A 23309-nucleotide genomic window follows, 5' to 3' on the forward strand; every position below is an offset into this window, starting at 1 on the left:
CACTCCGCTTAGAGAGTTGTTACTGTTATCCTAGTGACTGACTGGGATATATCAATACCAGGGTTCTCTCTATACAGGAAAGACAGAGAAGGCAAGAAGGGGGGAGGGGTGGCCCTGTATGTGAAAGACAGCATAAAATCTAATTTGATACAAGTTACCGTGCAGCTTGATAATCATAAGGTAACTCGTGTAGGTGTGATATATAGACCACCTAGCCAAGTCAAAGAATTATATGATCTACTAGTTGAGGAAATAGCTAAAATGACATTGAAGGGGGAAGTTATCATTATGGGAGACTTCAATCTTCCTGATGTAAACTGGAAAACCAAAATAGCAAGTTCTGCCAGGAGTACAGATATTCTAAATTCCCTACTGGGATTATCTCTACAGCAAGTAGTGGAGGAGCCAACCCGGAAGGAGGCCATTGTAGATTTAGTATTCACAAATGGGAATTTGGTATCTGATATTACTGTAGAGGAAAGCTTGGGATCTAGTGATCACCAGTCAGTGTGGTTTACTATAAGTACAGTGACTGAGTCACACCACACAAAAACATAAAGTTTTAGATTTTCGAAAAACTGACTTTTCTACAATTAGATTAGTGGTATACAAGTCCCTATCAGATTGGAACAGTTTCTTTGGAGTCCAGGAGAAATGGGACTACTTAAAAGTGGCACTACTGAAGGCAACAGAAAATTGCATTAGGCTTGTCAGTAAAAGCAAGAAAAGGAAGAGACCACTGTGGTACTCAGCAGAAGTGGCCAAAATCATTAACAACAAAAAGATAGCATTTAGGAATTATAAAAAAAAAAAACTAAAAAGAGGATGACAGGGAAATTTATAAGATTAGGCAGAGAGAGGCCAAACAAGTTATAAGAGCTTCTAAAGCACAGGCAGAAGAGAAATGAGCTCAGTCAGTGAGATAAGGCGATAAGGCATTCTTCAGATACATAAATGAAAAAAGGAAACTAAAACAAGGAATTACCAAATTAAAAACAAGAGAAGGAAGGTATATGGAAGAAGATAAAGAACTAGATGACGGCCTCCATGAATACTTCTGTTCAGTCTTTACAAAGGAAAATGAAGGAAAAGGACCTCAGTTGGGAAAGAAGACTAATGAATCTTTTGACGCATGTGTCTTTACAGAGGAAGAGGTTCTAAGTCAGCTGTCTAATATTACTACAAATAAGTGACAGGGGCCTGATGGGATACACCCAAAGCTATTAAAAGTGCTCAACGGTGAACTAGCAAAACCATTAACAGATTTATTTAACCTATCACTGGCAACAGGAGTCGTCCCAGAAGATTGGAAATTAGCAAATGTTGTGCCCATTCACAAGAAAGGTAGTAGGGAGGAATCGGGCAACTATAGGCCAGTAAGCCTGACATCAATAGTGGGGAAATTAATGGAAACCATACTTAAGGAGAGGATTGTGGACCATCTAAAATCCCATGGATTGGAAGATGAAGAACAGCCTGGGTTTACTTCAGGGAGATCATGTCAAACTAATCTTATAGATTTTTTTGATTGGGTGACTAAAACAATAGACGGCGGAGGTGCAGTAGACATCGCTTATCTGGACTTTAGTAAAGCTTTCGATACTGTCCCACATAGAAGGCTTATCAATAAAGTGCAGTCTTTGGGCTTGGACTCCCATATTGTGGAATGGATTAGGCAGTGGCTGAGGGACAGACAGCAGAGGGTTGTAGTCAATGGAGTATATTCAGACCAAGGTCTTATTACCAGTGGGGACCTCAGGGATCTGTTCTGGGGCCCATATTGTTTAATATACATTGCAGAAGGCCTCGATGGTGAGGTGTGTCTTTTTGCTGATGACACAAAGATGTGTAACAGGGTTGATGTTCCTGGAGGGAAACACCAAATGGAAAAGGATTTAGGAAAACTAGAGCAATGGTCAAAAATCTGGCAACTAAAATGTAATGTTAAGTGCAAGATAATGCACCTGGGGCGTAAAAACCCAAGAGCAGAATATACAATCAGTGATACAGTCCTAACCTCAGTATCTGAGGAAAGGGATTTAGGGATCATTATTTCAGAAGACTTAAAGGTAGGCAGACCATGTCATAGAGCAGCAGGAGATGCTAGCAGAATGCTGGGGTGTATAGGGAGAGGCATTACCAGTAGACAGAGGGGGGCGCTCATGCCGCTCTACAGAGCACTAGTGAGACCTCATCTGGAGTATTGTGCTCAGTACTGGAGACCATATCTCCAGAAGGATACTGATACTTTGGAGAGAGTTCAGAGAAGAGCTACTAAACTGGTCCATGGATTGCAGGATAAAACTTACCAGGAAAGATTAAAGGACCTTAACATGTATAGCTTGGAAGAAAGACGAGACAGAGGGGAGATGAGAGAAACTGCTAAATACATAAAGGGAATCAACAAGGGAAAAGAGGAGAGAAGAAAAACTGCTACAAGAGGACATAGTGTTAGATTAGAGGGGCAAAGGGTTAACAGTAATATCAGGAAGTATTACTGTACTGAGAGAGTAGTGGATGCATGGAATAGCCTTCCTGCAGAAGTGGTAGCTGCAAATACAGTGAAGGGGTTAAGCATGCATGGGATAGGCATAAGGCCATCCTTCATATAAGATAGGGCCGGGGGCTATCCATAGTACTCAGTATATTGGGCAGACTAGATGGGCCACATGGTTCTTATCTGCCGACACATTCTAGGTTTCTATGTAGTGAAGGGCGATACGTGATGGCGGAAGTTCAAAGTTCCAGATGGAAAACCCAGAATTTTTTTTTTCTTTTTGAACGTTATTTATATTATTTTATAAAAACAATTTAACAATGAATATAGTTGTTTTATGTTTGAAGGAAGAAACATTGTGTGCCTGATCGGGTACAGAACACGCGACGTCCCAGTCTGGTGTGTGCCTGATCGGGTACAGAACACGCGACGTCCCAGTCTGGTGTGTGCCTGATCGGGTACAGAACACGCGACGTCCCAGTCTGGTGTGTGCCTGATCGGGTACAGAACACGCGACGTCCCAGTCTGGTGTGTGCCTGATCGGGTACAGAACACGCGACGTCCCAGTCTGGTGTGTGCCTGATCGGGTACAGAACACGCGACGTCCCAGTCTGGTGTGTGCCTGATCGGGTACAGAACACGCGACGTCCCAGTCTGGTGTGTGCCTGATCGGGTACAGAACACGCGACGTCCCAGTCTGGTGTGTGCCTGATCGGGTACAGAACACGCGACGTCCCAGTCTGGTGTGTGCCTGATCGGGTACAGAACACGCGACGTCCCAGTCTGGTGTGTGCCTGATCGGGTACAGAACTCGCGACGTCCCAGTCTGGTGTGTGCCTGATCGGGTACAGAACACGCGACGTCCCAGTCTGGTGTGTGCCTGATCGGGTACAGAACACGCGACGTCCCAGTCTGGTGTGTGCCTGATCGGGTACAGAACACGCGACGTCCCAGTCTGGTGTGTGCCTGATCGGGTACAGAACACGCGACGTCCCAGTCTGGTGTGTGCCTGATCGGGTACAGAACACGCGACGTCCCAGTCTGGTGTGTGCCTGATCGGGTACAGAACACGCGACGTCCCAGTCTGGTGTGTGCCTGATCGGGTACAGAACTCGCGACGTCCCAGTCTGGTGTGTGCCTGATCGGGTACAGAACACGCGACGTCCCAGTCTGGTGTGTGCCTGATCGGGTACAGAACACGCGACGTCCCAGTCTGGTGTGTGCCTGATCGGGTACAGAACACGCGACGTCCCAGTCTGGTGTGTGCCTGCTCGGCTACAGAACTCGCGACGTCCCAGTCTGGTGTGTGCCTGATCGGGTACAGAACACGCGACGTCCCAGTCTGGTGTGTGCCTGATCGGGTACAGAACACGCGACGTCCCAGTCTGGTGTGTGCCTGATCGGGTACAGAACACGTGACGTCCCAGTCTGGTGTGTGCCTGATCGGGTACAGAACACGCGACGTCCCAGTCTGGTGTGTGCCTGATCGGGTACAGAACACGCGACGTCCCAGTCTGGTGTGTGCCTGATCGGGTACAGAACACGCGACGTCCCAGTCTGGTGTGTGCCTGATCGGGTACAGAACACGCGACGTCCCAGTCTGGTGTGTGCCTGATCGGGTACAGAACACGCGACGTCCCAGTCTGGTGTGTGCCTGATCGGGTACAGAACACGCGACGTCCCAGTCTGGTGTGTGCCTGATCGGGTACAGAACACGCGACGTCCCAGTCTGGTGTGTGCCTGATCGGGTACAGAACACGCGACGTCCCAGTCTGGTGTGTGCCTGATCGGGTACAGAACACGCGACGTCCCAGTCTGGTATGAGGCAACCAAAATATATTTCCCATATATTTGATGGATATATGTTCTGAAGCACAACCTACAGAAATACACGGATCTACCACAAACCATGACCAGTAATGAGATAATTTGACGTGATGGACATAACCCATAATACGTATAGTACATGACGGTCTCCGTTCTCCCTGATACCCAGACTTGTCACTGTAGTAAGGGCCGCAGCTTCTTAGTCGTGTCTCGCCCGTCCTCGCGGGCGGTAGGATTACACGGTATTGCATTTCCTCAGTGGGTCACCAGTAGTGGCCGGTTTGCACATCGAGGTGGAGGCGCTCACCTCTCGGATGGTCCGTGGACGTTTTCAGTCTCGATCTACGCCTCTTGTCTGATGTAAGGAATCTCACGGTCAAGAGCGTAGGGGTCAGCGGAACTTGTCGGAGCAAAACCCAAACCCGTAGGTAACGCCGATCCCTGTGTCCTCTATGGTCCCCCCCCCCCCATTGTCACGCTACTTTAACCAGTTACTGAGGGTAATACACCCTGGTCTGTGGGAGGATACTCTCCTATATGATGAGATCATACAACATACATGTCGAGCGCTGGTCTGTATGGGATTAGAGGGAGAGCCTACATACAATAGCTGGAGCGCTGGCCGACTATGTGACACTAGAAGGTACACCATGGCGGCTGACCCTAATGGAGCTGCTGTAAGTTAACCCCATCCTTCCCAGAACTCTGCACCTCATCAAACTTCATATGACAGAATACCCACAGCTCAGACACAAAACGTCCAGAGCGCAGGTCATACGTGTACGTTTCCCTTATACGACAGTCTGTGAACGCAGAGCGCAGGTCATACGTGTACGTTTCCTCATACGACAGTCTGTGAACGCAGAGCGCAGGTCATACGTGTACGTTTCCTCATACGACAGTCCGTGAAAGCAGAGCGCAGGTCATACGTGTACGTTTCCTCATACGACAGTCCGTGAACGCAGAGCGCAGGTCATACGTGTACGTTTCCTCATACGACAGTCGGTGAGCGCAGAGCGCAGGTCATACGTCTACGTTTCCCTTATACGACAGTCTGTGAACGCAGAGCGCAGGTCATACGTGTACGTTTCCTCATACGACAGTCGGTGAGCGCAGGTCATACGTGTACGTTTCCTCATACGACAGTCTGTGAACGCAGAGCGCAGGTCATACGTGTACGTTTCCTCATACAACAGTCCGTGAACGCAGAGCGCAGGTCATACGTGTACGTTTCCTCATACGACAGTCCGTGAACGCAGAGCGTAGGTCATACGTGTACGTTTCCTCATACGACAGTCCGTGAAAGCAGAGCGTAGGTCATACGTGTACGTTTCCTCATACGACAGTCCGTGAACGCAGAGCGCAGGTCATGCGTGTACGTTTCCTCATACGATTGGCCCCCAGGTGCCGAGATCCTTCTTCAGTCACAGTAAGCATTCGTTAAAGATGGAGTCACATTTCTCTTCAGCATCTGTCAGCAGTTTTCTGCTGTCCTAACATTTAAAGGGAATCTGTCAGCATGTCTATGCTGCTAGGTTCTAACCGCTCCAGCCCATAATAATGAGTCCCTGTATTCATGAGCTCCTGGCTCTCCCCGCCCACTTGCTTCTTATTGACTGTTTATTTCCATATAAATCAGCAGGTGGGCGGGGAGAGGTGGGGAGCTCATGAATATTTTGGACTCTATGAGCTGGAGCTGTTCAGTTCAAGATTTTGGTAAAATGGCTGGGGGCAACTAAAGACTGTGACCTGTCACTAGTGTGCGCTGGGCCTTAGTGAGGACTCCGGAAAACTGCTGACAGATTCCCTTTGAGACAGACTGTCCGGATCCCCTGCACTCCACTACCCACCTGTAATATAGCGACCTCTGTGTGTCCTGTACTGCCCTCTGCCTGCCCTGTGTGTCCTGTACCGCCCTCTGCCTGCCTTGTGTGTCCTGTACCGCCCTCTGCCTGTGCTGTGTGTCCTGTACCGCCCTCTGCCTGCCTTGTGTGTCCTGTACCGCCCTCTGCTTGTACTGTGTGTCCTGTACCGCCCTCTCTGTGTCCTGTACTGCCCTCTCTGTGCCCTATGTGTCCTGTACCGCCCTCTGCCTGCCCTGTGTGTCCTGTACCGCCCTCTGCCTGTACTGTGTGTCCTGTACCGCCCTCTCCCTGCACTGTGTGTCCTGTACCGCCCTCTGCCTGCACTGTGTGTCCTGTACCGCCCTCTCTGTGTCCTGTACTGCCCTCTCTGTGCCCTATGTGTCCTGTACCGCCCTCTGCCTGCCCTGTGTGTCCTGTACCGCCCTCTCCCTGCACTGTGTGTCCTGTACCGCCCTCTCCCTGCACTGTGTGTCCTGTACCGCCCTCTGCCTGCCCTGTGTGTCCTGTACCGCCCTCTCCCTGCACTGTGTGTCCTGTACCGCCCTCTGCCTGCCTTGTGTGTCCTGTACCGCCCTCTGCTTGTACTGTGTGTCCTGTACCGCCCTCTCTGTGCCTTATGTGTCCTGTACTGCCCTCTGCCTGCCCTGTGTGTCCTGTACTGCCCTCTGCCTGTACTGTCCTGCCCTCTGCCTGCCTTGTGTGTCCTGTACCGCCCTCTGCCTGCCTTGTGTGTCCTGTACCGCCCTCTGCCTGCCTTGTGTGTCCTGTACCGCCCTCTGCCTGCCCTGTGTGTCCTGTACCGCCCTCTGCCTGCCCTGTGTGTCCTGTACCGCCCTCTGCCTGCCCTGTGTGTCCTCTACCTGCCCTGTGTGTCCTCTACCTGCCCTGTGTGTCCTCTACCTGCCCTGTGTGTCCTCTACCTGCCCTGTGTGTCCTCTACCTGCCCTGTGTGTCCTCTACCTGCCCTGTGTGTCCTCTACCTGCCCTGTGTGTCCTCTACCTGCCCTGTGTGTCCTCTACCTGCCCTGTGTGTCCTGTACTGCCCTCTGCCCTGTGTGTCCTCTACCTGCCCTGTGTGTCCTCTACCTGCCCTGTGTGTCCTCTACCTGCCCTGTGTGTCCTCTACCTGCCCTGTGTGTCCTCTACCTGCCCTGTGTGTCCTCTACCTGCCCTGTGTGTCCTCTACCTGCCCTGTGTGTCCTCTACCTGCCCTGTGTGTCCTGTACCGCCCTCTGCCTGCTTTGTGTGTCCTGTACCGCCCTCTGCCTGTGCTGTATGTCCTGTACCACCCTCTGCTTGTACTGTGTGTCCTGTACCGCCCTCTCTGTGCCCTATGTGTCCTGTACCGCCCTCTGCCTGCCCTGTGTGTCCTGTACCGCCCTCTGCCTGCCCTGTGTGTCCTGTACCGCCCTCTGCCTGCCCTGTGTGTCCTGTACCGCCCTCTGCCTGTACTGTCCTGTACCACCCTCTGCCTGCCCTGTGTGTCCTGTACCGCCCTCTGCCTGTACTGTGTGTCCTGTACCGCCCTCTGCCTGTACTGTGTGTCCTGTACCGCCCTCTGCCTGTGCTGTGTGTCCTGTACCGCCCTCTGCTTGTACTGTGTGTCCTGTACCGCCCTCTCTGTGCCCTATGTGTCCTGTACCGCCCTCTGCCTGCCCTGTGTGTCCTGTACCGCCCTCTGCCTGCCCTGTGTGTCCTGTACTGCCCTCTGCCTGTACTGTCCTGTACTGCCCTGTGTGTCCTGTACCGCCCTCTCCCTGCACTGTGTCCTGTACCGCCCTCTGCCTGCACTGTGTGTCCTGTACCGCCCTCTGCCTGCACTGTGTGTCCTGTACCGCCCTCTCCCTGCACTGTGTGTCCTGTACCGCCCTCTCCCTGCACTGTGTGTCCTGTACCGCCCTCTCCCTGCACTGTGTGTCCTGTACCGCCCTCTGCCTGTACTGTGTGTCCTGTACCGCCCTCTGCCTGTACTGTGTGTCCTGTACCGCCCTCTCCCTGCCCTGTGTGTCCTGTACCGCCCTCTCCCTGCCCTGTGTGTCCTGTACCGCCCTCTCCCTGCCCTGTGTGTCCTGTACCGCCCTCTCCCTGCCCTGTGTGTCCTGTACCGCCCTCTCCCTGCCCTGTGTGTCCTGTACCGCCCTCTCCCTGCCCTGTGTGTCCTGTACCGCCCTCTCCCTGCCCTGTGTCCTGTACCGCCCTCTCCCTGCACTGTGTGTCCTGTACCGCCCTCTGCCTGCACTGTGTGTCCTGTACCGCCCTCTGCCTGTACTGTGTGTCCTGTACCGCCCTCTGCCTGTACTGTGTGTCCTGTACCGCCCTCTGCCTGTACTGTGTGTCCTGTACCGCCCTCTGCCTGCACTGTGTGTCCTGTACCGCCCTCTGCCTGCACTGTGTGTCCTGTACCGCCCTCTGCCTGCACTGTGTGTCCTGTACCGCCCTCTGCCTGCACTGTGTGTCCTGTACCGCCCTCTGCCTGCACTGTGTGTCCTGTACCGCCCTCTGCCTGCACTGTGTGTCCTGTACCGCCCTCTGCCTGCACTGTGTGTCCTGTACCGCCCTCTGCCTGCACTGTGTGTCCTGTACCGCCCTCTGCCTGCACTGTGTGTCCTGTACCGCCCTCTGCCTGCACTGTGTGTCCTGTACCGCCCTCTGCCTGCACTGTGTGTCCTGTACCGCCCTCTGCCTGCACTGTGTGTCCTGTACCGCCCTCTGCCTGCACTGTGTGTCCTGTACCGCCCTCTGCCTGCACTGTGTGTCCTGTACCGCCCTCTGCCTGCACTGTGTGTCCTGTACCGCCCTCTCCCTGCACTGTGTGTCCTGTACTGTGTGTCCTGTACCGCCCTCTGCCTGCACTGTGTGTCCTGTACCGCCCTCTGCCTGCACTGTGTGTCCTGTACCGCCCTCTCCCTGCACTGTGTGTCCTGTACTGTGTGTCTTTTAGCACCCTCTACTTGCCCTATGTGTCCTGTGCTGCGCTCCGCCTGTACTGTGTCCTGTACCGCCCTTTACCTGTCCTGTGCCGCCCTATGCTACCTGTACCGCCCTTTACCTGTCCTGTGCCACCCTCTGCCTGTACTGTGACTTACTGTACGTGCCCTATGTGTCTGTTATTGCTCTCTGCCTGCCCTGTGTGTCCTGTACCGCCATCTGCCTGCCCTGTGTGTCCTGTACCGCCATCTGCCTGCCCTGTGTGTCCTCTACCTGCCCTGTGTGTCCTGTACCGCCCTCTGCCTGCCCTGTGTGTCCTGTACCGCCCTCTGCCTGTACTGTGTGTCCTGTACCGCCCTCTGCCTGTACTGTGTGTCCTGTACCGCCCTCTGCCTGTACTGTGTGTCCTGTACCGCCCTCTGCCTGTACTGTGTGTCCTGTACCGCCCTCTGCCTGTACTGTGTCCTGTACCGCCCTCTGCCTGCCCTATGTGTCCTGTACCGCCCTCTCCCTGCCCTATGTGTCCTGTACCGCCCTCTGCCTGTACTGTGTGTCCTGTACCGCCCTCTGCCTGCCCTGTGTGTCCTGTACCGCCCTCTGCCTGTACTGTGTGTCCTGTACCGCCCTCTGCCTGCCCTGTGTGTCCTGTACCGCCCTCTGCCTGCCCTGTGTGTCCTGTACCGCCCTCTCCCTGCCCTATGTGTCCTGTACCGCCCTCTCCCTGCCCTATGTGTCCTGTACCGCCCTCTCCCTGCCCTGTGTGTCCTGTACCGCCCTCTGCCTGCACTGTGTGTCCTGTACCGCCCTCTGCCTGTACTGTGTCCTGTACCGCCCTCTGCCTGTACTGTGTGTCCTGTACCGCCCTCTGCCTGTACTGTGTGTCCTGTACCGCCCTCTCCCTGCCCTGTGTGTCCTGTACCGCCCTCTCCCTGCCCTGTGTGTCCTGTACCGCCCTCTGCCTGTACTGTGTGTCCTGTACCGCCCTCTGCCTGCCCTGTGTGTCCTGTACCGCCATCTGCCTGCCCTGTGTGTCCTGTACCGCCCTCTGCCTGTACTGTGTGTCCTGTACCGCCCTCTGCCTGCCCTGTGTGTCCTGTACCGCCCTCTGCCTGCCCTGTGTGTCCTGTACCGCCCTCTGCCTGCCCTGTGTGTCCTGTACTGCCCTGTGTGTCCTGTACCGCTCTCTGCCTGCCCTGTGTGTCCTCCACCTGCAGTGTCGTACTCCGTAGTGGAACCCTATATGTTTAAGGGTATTTGCAGAATGTCATTTTATGAGCTATATGTAGCTGTAATTCCTATTAACAGGCTGGTAACAAGCATTTCACATCAGTCAACACTAGATGGTGCTGGTACGCCCCCCTATAAAAGGGACCGGCTGGTGACAGGACAGAGAGGAGTCTGGAGTAGGTGTGCAGTGAGGAGAGTCAGAGGGAAGTCCACCTTGTAACTACCACTCCTGGCCCTCTTGGCAGTGCACAGGCTGAGGGAGGTTGGAGGAGGAATCGCCAGAAGCTTCCCAGCACAGACCAGTGGAGAGGTGGGTATAGAGCAAGTCTAGTGGATATAGCAGCCTTCTCCAGCTTATGGACACCACAGCACCTAGTGACTGGGAGAAGCCTCAACCACCTGGACACATCATTACAACTAAGCGCTAAGTAGTGTTTTACCACATTTCTCTATGGATCGTGAGGAACCATTTCGGTTGGCAACCAGTACAAAGAATGGGCCAGAAGTAGCATACCTGCCTTCAGGGAGAAGTGCCCTGTAGGTTTCAGAAAGGAAGAAGGAGACATAGAGAAGACGATATTATATCAAGTGGACCAGTTACCTCATAAGCAGAAAGTATATTAGTGTCATCAGCACATGGAAGCCTGTTGGTGCCTCACCTGAGCCTGTTGGTGCCTCACCTGAGCCTGTTGGTGCCTCACCTGAGCCTGTGACCTGGAATCCTAGCACAGGTAAGAGCAAAAGTGTACCTGAACACCTCCATGATTACTGAACTTGGAACTGACACCTCAAGGCAAGTGATTCTTAGTAAATGCTCCATTTCTTTATTCACAGGGACTCCTCTTCATTCTATCACCTCATTTACACCCAAGGGTGCTGGCGGCATGAACCTCATGGACCCTGCACCTAAAACCCATACAACCAAGGGCACCTCATCCAGCAGGAGATCCCTCAACACTGCATGCATGCCGGCCCAGGGAGCTTCAGAAATGTGAGTACCAACTACTACCCCCATGCGGCCACCACACTCACGCATTGCCCCTGCACATATGCACTGTACATATATGGGGAGTAATCGGTCCCAGTCTGCTAACACCGCAGTAATTTGGGTCCCTGGAGGGGGTGAGTAGATACGCACATATGTTTTGACAGGGCCGAGAATCCAGGCCAAACTCGCTCTGCTCCACCTGTAAGTCCAGGAGATATTGAGGACCCTCCTGGAGCAACCCTCTGTTGCATGCATGACTCCTCCCCCGCTCCTGCAGTGTGTGTCACCCAGGGGGTAATAACGGGACACACGCGCAGGAATCAGTCTCTTTATTGTACAGAGCGGGCACATGGGATGGAGCAGGACTGGCCCCGGGGCCCGCTGCTCTGGATTCATTGTGCTTGATACCAAATGTTGACTACTGGGACTGACCGGTACAGATGGGGTTAATGTGCGCTGGATAGGGGTGGCCCTCAAGGGAGAGTGAGAAGAGGGATTATGGGAAGTGCCGCAGAGCATTGTTGGGTGCAGTCAGCCGCCCATGTGGAGAGGCTCCGACCTGGTCTGCCGTTACTAATGATGGACACCCCAGTATCTGAGACGTTTTACTCAGGGGCCGTCTTCATGACAGAAATGTGCAGCGTGTCCACTGCTGCAGACACATCTGTCCCCAGTGGTGCTGCTACAAGATGGCGGCTCAAGCTGAAGCTTCTCTACAGCATGGCCTGGTTAGTGAGACCACACAGGTAGGTGCTAGTACTGTAGGTAACGGTAAAGGGGGTCTATAATAGTAACTCTGGGTGAGAAGCACAGTGTCAGGACAGTGACGCTGGGTGAGAAGCACGGTGTCAGGACAGTGACGCTGGGTGAGAAGCACGGTGTCAGGACGGTGACGCTGGGTGAGAAGCACGGTGTCAGGACGGTGACGCTGGGTGAGAAGCACGGTGTCAGGACGGTGACGCTGGGTGAGAGGCGTGGTGTCAGGACAGTGACGCTGGGTGAGAAGCACGGTGTCAGGACAGTGACGCTGGGTGAGAAGCACGGTGTCAGGACGGTGACGCTGGGTGAGAAGCACGGTGTCAGGACGGTGACGCTGGGTGAGAGGCGTGGTGTCAGGACGGTGACGCTGGGTGAGAAGCACGGTGTCAGGACGGTGACGCTGGGTGAGAAGCACGGTGTCAGGACGGTGACGCTGGGTGAGAGGCACGGTGTCAGGACGGTGACGCTGGGTGAGAAGCACGGTGTCAGGACGGTGACGCTGGGTGAGAAGCACGGTGTCAGGACGGTGACGCTGGGTGAGAAGCACGAGGTCAGGACGGTGACGCTGGGTGAGAAGCACGGTGTCAGGACGGTGACGCTGGGTGAGAAGCACGGTGTCAGGACGGTGACGCTGGGTGAGAAGCACGGTGTCAGGACGGTGACGCTGGGTGAGAAGCACGGTGTCAGGACGGTGACGCTGGGTGAGAAGCACGGTGTCAGGACGGTGACGCTGGGTGAGAAGCACGGTGTCAGGACGGTGACGCTGGGTGAGAGGCGTGGTGTCAGGACGGTGACGCTGGGTGAGAGGCGAGGTGTCAGGACGGTGACGCTGGGTGAGAGGCGTGGTGTGGGGACGGTGACGCTGGGTGAGAGGCGTGGTGTGGGGACGGTGACGCTGGGTGAGAGGCGTGGTGTCAGGACAGTGATGCTGTGTCAGGAGGGTGATACTGGGTGCAGGATCTAGTTTTAGAAGTTCATAAACCAGTGCAGGTCCTTAAACCTTGTGATGTGGAGGTAGCCATGTGTTCACTCCACCAGGACTTTCTCGCTGCTCACACTGCCATTCCTCTGTTTGTCCATTCCATCTTTCTCTGTGCCTTCTTCCACCTTCTCATCCAGTTGACTGGGGATGGACCAGTAGAGATGGGCATCCATTCTGGCAGCGTTCTCAGCCAGCTCCTGGGCACTGCAGGAAGGAGTAGATACCTCAAAGGTATGGTGAAATGTGTTATAATCCACCTCATAGAAGCCATCCTCCAGACTCAACACTGACATGAAGCGATGACCCCACAGCACCTCGTCCACAAGGTAAGAGCTTCTCGCCTGGCATGTCATTCCTGAAACGAGAGAAACATTTAGGGTTATGCACACTATCCACAGACCAGCGGGAGCCCAACACTGCCCCAACCCATCCACAGACCAGCGGGAGCCCAACACTGCCCCAACCCATCCACAGACCAGCGGGAGCCCAACACTGCCCCAACCCATCCACAGACCAGCGGGAGCCCAACACTGCCCCAACCCATCCACAGACCAGCGGGAGCCCAACACTGCCCCAACCCATCCACAGACCAGCGGGAGCCCAACACTGCCCCAACCCATCCACAGACCAGCGGGAGCCCAACACTGCCCCAACCCATCCACAGACCAGCGGGAGCCCAACACTGCCCCAACCCATCCACAGACCAGCGGGAGCCCAACACTGCCCCAACCCATCCACAGACCAGCGGGAGCCCAACACTGCCCCAACCCATCCACAGACCAGCGGGAGCCCAACACTGCCCCAACCCATCCACAGACCAGCGGGAGCCCAACACTGCCCCAACCCATCCACAGACCAGCGGGAGCCCAACACTGCCCCAACCCATCCACAGACCAGCGGGAGCCCAACACTGCCCCAACCCATCCACAGACCAGCGGGAGCCCAACACTGCCCCAACCCATCCACAGACCAGCGGGAGCCCAACACTGCCCCAACCCATCCACAGACCAGCGGGAGCCCAACACTGCCCCAACCCATCCACAGACCAGCCGGAGCCCAACACTGCCCCAACCCATCCACAGACCAGCGGGAGCCCAACACTGCCCCAACCCATCCACAGACCAGCGGGAGCCCAACACTGCCCCAACCCATCCACAGACCAGCGGGAGCCCAACACTGCCCCAACCCATCCACAGACCAGCGGGAGCCCAACACTGCCCCAACCCATCCACAGACCAGCGAGAGCCCAACACTGCCCCAACCCATCCACAGACCAGCGGGAGCCCAACACTGCCCCAACCCATCCACAGACCAGCGGGAGCCCAACACTGCCCCAACTCATCCACAGACCAGCGGGAGCCCAACACTGCCCCAACCCATCCACAGACCAGCGGGAGCCCAACACTGCCCCAACCCATCCACAGACCAGCGGGAGCCCAACACTGCCCCAACCCATCCACAGACCAGCGGGAGCCCAACACTGCCCCAACCCATCCACAGACCAGCGGGAGCCCAACACTGCCCCAACCCATCCACAGACCAGCGGGAGCCCAACACTGCCCCAACCCATCCACAGACCAGCGGGAGCCCAACACTGCCCCAACCCATCCACAGACCAGCGGGAGCCCAACACTGCCCCAACCCATCCACAGACCAGCGGGAGCCCAACACTGCCCCAACCCATCCACAGACCAGCGGGAGCCCAACACTGCCCCAACCCATCCACAGACCAGCGGGAGCCCAACACTGCCCCAACCCATCCACAGACCAGCGGGAGCCCAACACTGCCCCAACCCATCCACAGACCAGCCGGAGCCCAGCACTGCCCCAACCCATCCACAGACCAGCCGGAGCCCAACACTGCCCCAACCCAAAAAATAAATACCCTAAAATAGGGTGTAAAGTTGAGCTACAAAAATGGAGGCCCTGCGCAGTTCGCCCTGCGACACGTTGCGGGGCTCCATTTTCAACATAACAGAAATTGGGGGCATATCCTAGCAATATGACCCCAATGTCCAAGATAGGGCAACTCCTGGTGGTTAGAACCTACAGTCGGTGAATAGAAACCTGCCTGGATGTCTATCCTAATGTAAGTCATACTATAAGGGCGACTGGAGCGGCCAAGGGGTTTTTATGTTTAACCCATGTACAGATCAGTGGAGCCATCCATATAAAATGCATATATGGTTCCAACATATATGTTAATTGGATAAATATGTATGGGGGTCTTCCGACTCCCTGACTATAGATGCTGGGGGGAAAGGCGTGGGTACATTAGATTTCATCATGGGTTTCTCTTCCCATCAGAGGGGTCGAACGGAGAGCTGGTAAAAAATACACCGTTTAGACTATTACCCTGCAGTGCAGATCTTTGTGGAATCTGGTAATCAGAACAACTCCCTGGATCAATAAATGTTCTCCAGAAACTACAGCCTGTAATATTATTACACTCCAGACATCTGCCGAGTTCACCATCACAACTCCTCTGTTAGAGTCCGTAGTCTCACTGCTCTTACAGTAAAGAGTCCATAGTCTCACCGCTCTTACAGTATAGAGTCCATAGTCTCACTGCTCTTACAGTATAGAGTTTATAGTCTCACTGCTCTTACAGTAAAGAGTCCATAGTCTCACTGCTCTTACAGTAAAGAGTCCATAGTCTCACCGCTCTTACAGTATAGAATCCATAGTCTCACTGCTCTTACAGTAAAGAGTCCATAGTCTCACTGCTCTTACAGTATAGAGTCCATAGTCTCACTGCTCTTACAGTAAAGAGTCCATAGTCTCACTGCTCTTACAGTATAGAGTCCATAGTCTCACTGCTCTTACAGTAAAGAGTCCATAGTCTCACTGCTCTTACAGTAAAGAGTCCATAGTCTCACTGCTCTTACAGTAAAGAGTCCACAGTCTCACTGCTCTTACAGTAAAGAGTCCGTAGTCTCACTGCTCTTACAGTAAAGAGTCCATAGTCTCACTGCTCTTACAGTAAAGAGTCCATAGTCTCACTGCTCTTACAGTATAGAGTCCATAGTCTCACTGCTCTTACAGTAAAGAGTCCATAGTCTCACTGCTCTTACAGTATAGAGTCCATAGTCTCACTGCTCTTACAGTATAGAGTCCACAGTCTCACTGCTCTTACAGTATAGAGTCCATAGTCTCACTGCTCTTACAGTACAGAGTCCATAGTCTCACTGCTCTTACAGTACAGAGTCCATAGTCTCACTGCTCTTACAGTAAAGAGTCCATAGTCTCACTGCTCTTACAGTAAAGAGTCCATAGTCTGACTGCTCTTACAGTAAAGAGTCCATAGTCTCACTGCTCTTACAGTAAAGAGTCCACAGTCTCACTGCTCTTACAGTATAGAGTCCATAGTCTCACCGCTCTTACAGTAAAGAGTCCATAGTCTCACCGCTCTTACAGTATAGAGTCCATAGTCTCACCGCTCTTACAGTATAGAGTCCATAGTCTCACTGCTCTTACAGTATAGAGTCCATAGTCTCACTGCTCTTACAGTAAAGAGTCCACAGTCTCACTGCTCTTACAGTATAGTCCATAGTCTCACTGCTCTTACAGTAAAGAGTCCACAGTCTCACTGCTCTTACAGTATAGAGTCCATAGTCTCACCGCTCTTACAGTAAAGAGTCCATAGTCTCACTGCTCTTACAGTAAAGAGTCCATAGTCTCACTGCTCTTACAGTAAAGAGTCCGTGGTCTCACCGCTCTTACAGTAGAGAGTCCGCGGTCTCACCGCTCTTACAGTAGAGAGTCCGCGGTCTCACCGCTCTTACAGTAGAGAGTCCGCGGTCTCACCGCTCTTACAGTAGAGAGTCCGCGGTCTGACCGCTCTTACAGTAGAGAGTCCGCGGTCTGACCGCTCTTACAGTAGAGAGTCCGCGGTCTGACCGCTCTTACAGTAGAGAGTCCGCGGTCTGACCGCTCTTACAGTAGAGAGTCCGCGGTCTGACCGCTCTTACAGTAGAGAGTCCGCGGTCTGACCGCTCTTACAGTAGAGAGTCCGCGGTCTGACCGCTCTTACAGTAGAGAGTCCGCGGTCTGACCGCTCTTACAGTAGAGAGTCCGCGGTCTGACCGCTCTTACAGTAGAGAGTCCGCGGTCTGACCGCTCTTACAGTAGAGAGTCCGCGGTCTGACCGCTCTTACAGTAGAGAGTCCGCGGTCTGACCGCTCTTACAGTAGAGAGTCCGCGGTCTGACCGCTCTTACAGTAGAGAGTCCGCGGTCTGACCGCTCTTACAGTAGAGAGTCCGCGGTCTGACCGCTCTTACAGTAGAGAGTCCGCGGTCTGACCGCTCTTACAGTAGAGAGTCCGCGGTCTGACCGCTCTTACAGTAGAGAGTCCGCGGTCTGACCGCTCTTACAGTAGAGAGTCCGCGGTCTGACCGCTCTTACAGTAGAGAGTCCGCGGTCTGACCGCTCTTACAGTAGAGAGTCCGCGGTCTGACCGCTCTTACAGTAGAGAGTCCGCGGTCTGACCGCTCTTACAGTAGAGAGTCCGCGGTCTGACCGCTCTGTACTGACCTCTGATATATTATACGCATAGTTATAATTATGTGCTACTTCTACAGGGTATTATTATAGTGCGCTGCCCGGAATGTACCAGTGATCATTAATATCTACTTTTCATGTTTATCATTATATCATTGAATAGTAAAACTCAGACACAGACAGCATTGAATGGTATAACAGCCAGTGTCGGGCAGCTGCCGGTCGGTTCAGAGCCGGGTCGGGCAGCTGCCGGTCGGTTCAGAGCCGGGTCGGGCAGCTGCCGGTCGGTTCAGAGCCGGGTCGGGCAGCTGCCGGTCGGTTCAGAGCCGGGTCGGGCAGCTGCCGGTCGGTTCAGAGCCGGGTCGGGCAGCTGCCGGTCGGTTCAGAGCCGGGTCGGGCAGCTGCCGGTCGGTTCAGAGCCGGGTCGGGCAGCTGCCGGTCGGTTCAGAGCCGGGTCGGGCAGCTGCCGGTCGGTTCAGAGCCGGGTCGGGCAGCTGCCGGTCGGTTCAGAGCCGGGTCGGGCAGCTGCCGGTCGGTTCAGAGCCGGGTCGGGCAGCTGCCGGTCGGTTCAGAGCCGGGTCGGGCTAGTAGCACCTGTGTATTGGTGCTACTTGTGATATTTTGCTGCAGGTATCCCCCCTCTCCGTACCTCTGCACACTATGGTTTTTCCTAATACCTAATAGAGCACAATTAGGGGTCTGTTCACTCTTTGTGGTTTTCCTCTGTTTACTTCCGGCTCTGTACTGCAGTTTTGGTGTTTTGGACTTCATAACTCTTGAAATGATTGGGGCCCCTGTGTCCTCCCTACAGTCTGCCCTCAGAATCCTGCTCAGTCATGCTTTCTGGGTATTCTTGGGTGCTGTAAATCTCTAGTGGGAAGAGCAGAGTGCCTCCTACAAGATCCATCCACCAGAGAAGATCCCAGAAGTCAGGACATTCACCCGCAATGGGTCACAAACACCGTCCACCTGAACAGATCCCATCAGTGAAGCCACAAACTCTTCTAGGGTCTAAAGACATAGTATTGATTAGTTCCTGGCTGAAAACCCTGCTCATGAAGCAGTTATCTAGGTGAAGTGGGGGATGGCCTGCAGGATACTTGTATATAACAGCAGGGAGGGTCATCCATCACCTAATCAACATGTACGTCTCGGATTGCATGTCTTAGGAAATGTTCACTGCAGGTCATGACTATGAGTGACACTGACCGTGTTGATCGTGCATTGTCCTATAGGGGACACTTTGGTCACCATGAGGATCTCCAGGATCTTCTAGCTAATGGACCAAAGATGTCACAAATGATAGGGGAAGGAACATAGTGTTAGAAATGGGCTTGTGTTTGGTGCTAGTCTCCACATACCTGTGGCTTCCACCATGCCTTCCAGGATCACAACAATCTCAAACTCGTCCTTCTCCAGTTGCCTCTTGGACACTTCCCAGAATGGGCTTTGCTCGTTTATTTCATGGCTGATAATGAGGGGGGAGACCAGGAAGAGGCGGTCGTCTCCCGTCTCAAAGCCAACGTTGATGTCTGTCTGGTTGAGGGGGATGAATTCTCCTTCCTGCGTTTGCTTTGATTTGATGAGTTTAGCTCGGATGGAGGCCTCGACGATGTGTGATTGACGAAGGTCTCCCACTCGAAACATCAGGCACAGTTTATCATCCCGTAAAGAGATGACGGCGTGTGAGGAGAAGACCAGCGTCTCTGCTCTCTTGTTGGGCTGCGAGATTTTTACAAACATGCAGCCCACCATGAAGGCGTTGACCATGGAGCCAAGTATGGCCTGAAGAAGGAGCAGGATGATTCCCTCTGGGCACTTGTCTGTTATCACCCTGTGTCCGTAACCAATGGTTGTCTCTGTTTCTATAGAGAAGAGAAAAGCTGAAACAAAGCCATTCAGGTTCTTGATGCAAGGCGTCCATTCTGAATCCTCTAAATGCTCCAAATCCCCGCGACAATAAGCTATGAACCACCAAATTACCCCAAAGAAAAGCCACGTGATAGCGTAGGCCAGTATGAAGACCAGGAGGCTAACTCGCCATTTTAAGTCCACCAAGGTTGTGAAGATGTCTGTCAGGTAGCGGTAGGTCTCCCGAACGTTTCCATGCTGCACGTTACACCTGCCATCCTTCTCCACGTAGCGCTGGCGGCGGCGTAGCTTCCGGTCTGATTTCTCTAACTTCTCTGCCAGTTTAGACTGTTTGCTGCTGACCGTTGAGCCGGGGATGGACGTGAAGGCATTGTTGTCTTTGGCCATTGTGATCAGGGTTGGGTTAAAGCCTGGACAAAGAGAAGAAGCAGTTTACTGCATAGCCATCGGCACTTAGTGGTCGATGAGGGGATTGTAGGGGTAGACTGGGGACTATTGCTGGTGACCAGGATGGGCCACCAGAGCTGTGCCTGGGCTCTATATAGATGTTATCATGCTGCGGTGGGATTGCTGCACCCCTGTGAGACCCCCTCCGTGGTCACCACGGGATGGAGTGTAGTGCAGTCCGACATCTGCTCACTCACCTACCAGGTCAGTCTGTGGAGAGCAGGTTTGTGCTCCAGAAGAATAGCTCAGAACCAGAGCTCTGTCTGTGCAGGTAAGTGCAGTGCACAAAGGGTTAATCAAGGAGTCCCTTCCAGTCCCGATGACTTTTACTAAAATTAGCATGCGCCGATGGCCTCCGCTCAGTATCTGTCACCCGCTTCCCCGGCAGCCCTGCTTCAGCTGTTGCCATGGAAACCCCTGTCAGTCGTACTCTATACGGACCTGAAAGCTCCTCGTCTCACATTTAACCATTGCCGCTCTGCCCACAGATGGAGTCGCATTTGTAGCGCAGGTGCATGACCATTATATAAGAATGGCGGATAGTGACGCAGGTCGCAGCAGCCGTCACGTGCCCCTGGGCTTCCACCACAGAGCGGGCTGTAATGGGAAATATGTGCGTCCCACACAAGGTGACCTCCTGGAGATGAGAAGTCTGGTACCATGCATGGATCCAAAGACAGCACCTACCTGCAGAGACCGCAGCGGAGCCGCTCCTCTCCAGGCTTTCCCAGCATCTTTCCTGCACAAGCTCTCTAAATATAGCCGCCTGCCGTGGGGGCCCCGGAGAATGGAGATGGGTGGACGACTATGCTCAGTCCCTGCCCCCTCTTGTCATGTCTGTGGAAGGAGGTGGCTTCAGGTGGGAGTCTCTGCCATGAGTGACAGGCCAAGTAAGCGCCTCCGAAGACCAGAATCGGCTGGATCCACCACCTCCCGGGGCACCCATCAGCCACGGACACCAACATCCAAAAGTGGATTCATGCAGAAAAAGAAAAGAAAAACATGTATAGATTTAGAATTTTTGGCTGTTTATCTTTTTAATAGGGATCCCTCGGTGTAATGTGTGATCTTCTGATGGAGCTGCTCCTCCCTCTCTGGCGCTCCCAGAGGAAACCACTGAGGGGATCTTTACTACTGGGGGGAAGCACTGTGGGGGATGTTACTACTGGGGGGAAGCACTGTGGGGGACATTACTACTGGGAGGAAAGCACTGTGAGGGATGTTACTACTGGGGGGAAGCACTGTGGGGGATGTTACTACTGGGGGAAAGCACTGTGGGGGACATTACTACTGGGAGGAAAGCACTGTGAGGGATGTTACTACTGGGAGGAAAGCACTGTGAGGGATGTTACTACTGGGAGGAAGCACTGTGGGGGACATTACTACTGGGAGGAAAGCACTGTGAGGGATGTTACTACTGGGGGGAAGCAGTGTGGGGGATGTTACTACTTGGGGGAAGCACTGTGGGGGACATTACTACTGGGAGGAAAGCACTGTGAGGGATGTTACTACTGGGGGGAAGCACTGTGGGGGATGTTACTACTGGGGGGAAGCACTGTGGGGGACATTACTACTGGGAGGAAAGCACTGTGAGGGATGTTACTACTGGGGGGAAGCAGTGTGGGGGATGTTACTACTTGGGGGAAGCACTGTGGGGGACATTACTACTGGGAGGAAAGCACTGTGAGGGATGTTACTACTGGGGGGAAGCACTGTGGGGGATGTTACTACTGGGGGGAAGCACTGTGGGGGATGTTACTACTGGGGGAAAGCACTGTGGGGGACATTACTACTGGGAGGAAAGCACTGTGAGGGATGTTACTACTGGGAGGAAAGCACTGTGAGGGATGTTACTACTGGGGGGAAGCACTGTGGGGGACATTACTACTGGGGGGAAGCACTGTGGGGGATGTTACTAATGGGAGGAAAGCACTGTGAGGGACGTTACTACTGGGAGGAAAGCACTGTGGGGGATGTTACTACTGGGGGGAAGCACTGTGGGGGATGTTACTACTGGGGGGAAGCACTGTGTGGGACGTTACTACTGGGAGAAGCACTGTGTGGGACGTTACTACTGGGAGAAGCACTGTGTGGGACGTTACTACTGGGAGAAGCACTGTGTGGGACGTTACTACCGTGGGGAAGCACTGTGTGGGACGTTACTACCGTGGGGAAGCACTGTGTGGGACGTTACTACCGTGGGGAAGCACTGTGTGGGACGTTACTACCGTGGGGGATATTACTACTGGGGGGAAGCACTGTGTGGGACGTTACTACTGGGGGGGAAGCACTGTGTGGGACGTTACTACTGGGGGGAAGCACTGTGTGGGACGTTACTACTGGGGGGAAGCACTGTGTGGGACGTTACTACTGTGGGGAAGCACTGTGTGGGACGTTACTACTGTGGGGAAGCACTGTGTGGGACGTTACTACTGTGCGGAAGCACTGTGTGGGACGTTACTACTGTGCGGAAGCACTGTGTGGGACGTTACTACCTTACTACCGTGGGGGATATTACTACTGGGGGGAAGCACTGTGTGGGACATTACTACCGTTGGGAAGCACTGTGTGGGACGTTACTACCGTGGGGGATATTACTACTGGGGGGAAGCACTGTGTGGGACGTTACTACTGGGAGAAGCACTGTGTGGGACGTTACTACTGTGGGGAAGCACTGTGTGGGACGTTACTACTGTGGGGAAGCACTGTGTGGGATGTTACTACTGGGGGGAAGCACTGTGGGGGACATTACTACTGGGAGGAAAGCACTGTGAGGGACGTTACTACTGGGAGGAAAGCACTGTGAGGGACGTTACTACTGGGAGGAAACCACTGTGAGGGACGTTACTACTGGGAGGAAACCACTGTGAGGGACGTTACTACTGTGGGGAAGCAATGTGGGGGATGTTACTAATGGGAGGAAAGCACTGTGGGGGATGTTACTAATGGGAGGAAAGCACTGTGGGGGACGTTACTACTGGGAGGAAAGCACTGTGGGGGATGTTACTAATGGGAGGAAAGCACTGTGGGGGATGTTACTAATGGGAGGAAAGCACTGTGGGGGATGTTACTACTGGGGGGAAAGCACTGTGGGGGACGTTACTACTGGGGGGAAAGCACTGTGGGGGACGTTACTACTGGGAGGAAAGCACTGTGGGGGACGTTACTACTGGGAGGAAAGCACTGTGGGGGACATTACTACTGGGGGGGAAGCACTGTGAAGGGACGTTACTATTGGGAGGAAAGCACTGTGAGGGATGTTACTACTGGGGGGAAGCAGTGTGGGATATTTTACTAATGGGAGGAAGCACTGTGGGGGATGTTACTACTGGGAGGAAAGCACTGTGGGGGATGTTACTACTGGGAGTAAAGCACTGTGAGGGACGTTACTATTGGGAGGAAAGCACTGTGGGGGA

The 23309-nt window shown here is 53.9% G+C and overlaps 2 protein-coding genes across 5 annotated transcripts in view; one reads left to right on the forward strand and one right to left on the reverse strand.

The window, feature by feature from the left end:
• Positions 1 to 5648: 5648 nt before the first annotated feature.
• Positions 5649 to 19833, reverse strand: KCNJ9 (potassium inwardly rectifying channel subfamily J member 9). Of its 3 annotated transcripts, none has more exons than XM_040411797.1 (3): positions 18936 to 19833; positions 13256 to 13428; positions 5649 to 5786 (listed from the first exon to the last, which is right to left on the reverse strand). In XM_040411797.1, the coding sequence occupies exons 1-3, from the start codon at positions 19831 to 19833 to the stop codon at positions 5745 to 5747; spliced, it is 1113 nt and encodes a 370-aa protein (XP_040267731.1). In that variant the 3' UTR covers positions 5649 to 5744. The 3 variants fall into 3 exon arrangements, with proteins under 3 accessions (XP_040267731.1, XP_040267730.1, XP_040267729.1); XM_040411796.1 differs by lacking the exon at positions 5649 to 5786 and having other exon boundaries at positions 12366 to 13428; positions 18936 to 19749; positions 19789 to 19833; XM_040411795.1 differs by lacking the exon at positions 5649 to 5786 and having other exon boundaries at positions 12366 to 13428.
• KCNJ10 (potassium inwardly rectifying channel subfamily J member 10) overlaps positions 11034 to 23309 on the forward strand; it is a 37800-nt gene continuing 25524 nt past the window's right edge. Inside the window, exon 1 of one of the 2 annotated variants that reach the window (XM_040411799.1) lies at positions 11034 to 11335. In XM_040411799.1, the coding sequence (XP_040267733.1) occupies positions 11306 to 11335 (30 nt within the window). In that variant the 5' untranslated portion in view covers positions 11034 to 11305. Of the gene's footprint in view, positions 11336 to 13267; positions 13400 to 23309 lie in introns of those variants that run through there. The other variant, XM_040411800.1, reaches the window with a different exon arrangement.

Source organism: Bufo bufo, chromosome 11, assembly GCF_905171765.1.
Source record: "Bufo bufo chromosome 11, aBufBuf1.1, whole genome shotgun sequence".
Taxonomy (NCBI): Eukaryota; Metazoa; Chordata; class Amphibia; order Anura; family Bufonidae; genus Bufo; species Bufo bufo.

Bases quoted from the DNA above. Each gene is read 5' to 3' on its own strand.
- KCNJ9 (XM_040411795.1), bottom strand. From the start codon at position 19,833: ATGGCCAAAGACAACAATGCCTTCACGTCCATCCCCGGCTCAACGGTC. The intron at 13,429-18,935 runs GTATGTGGAGAC...CTCTCGTTTCAG, and splicing joins AGGCATGGTGGAAGCCACAG to GAATGACATGCCAGGCGAGA.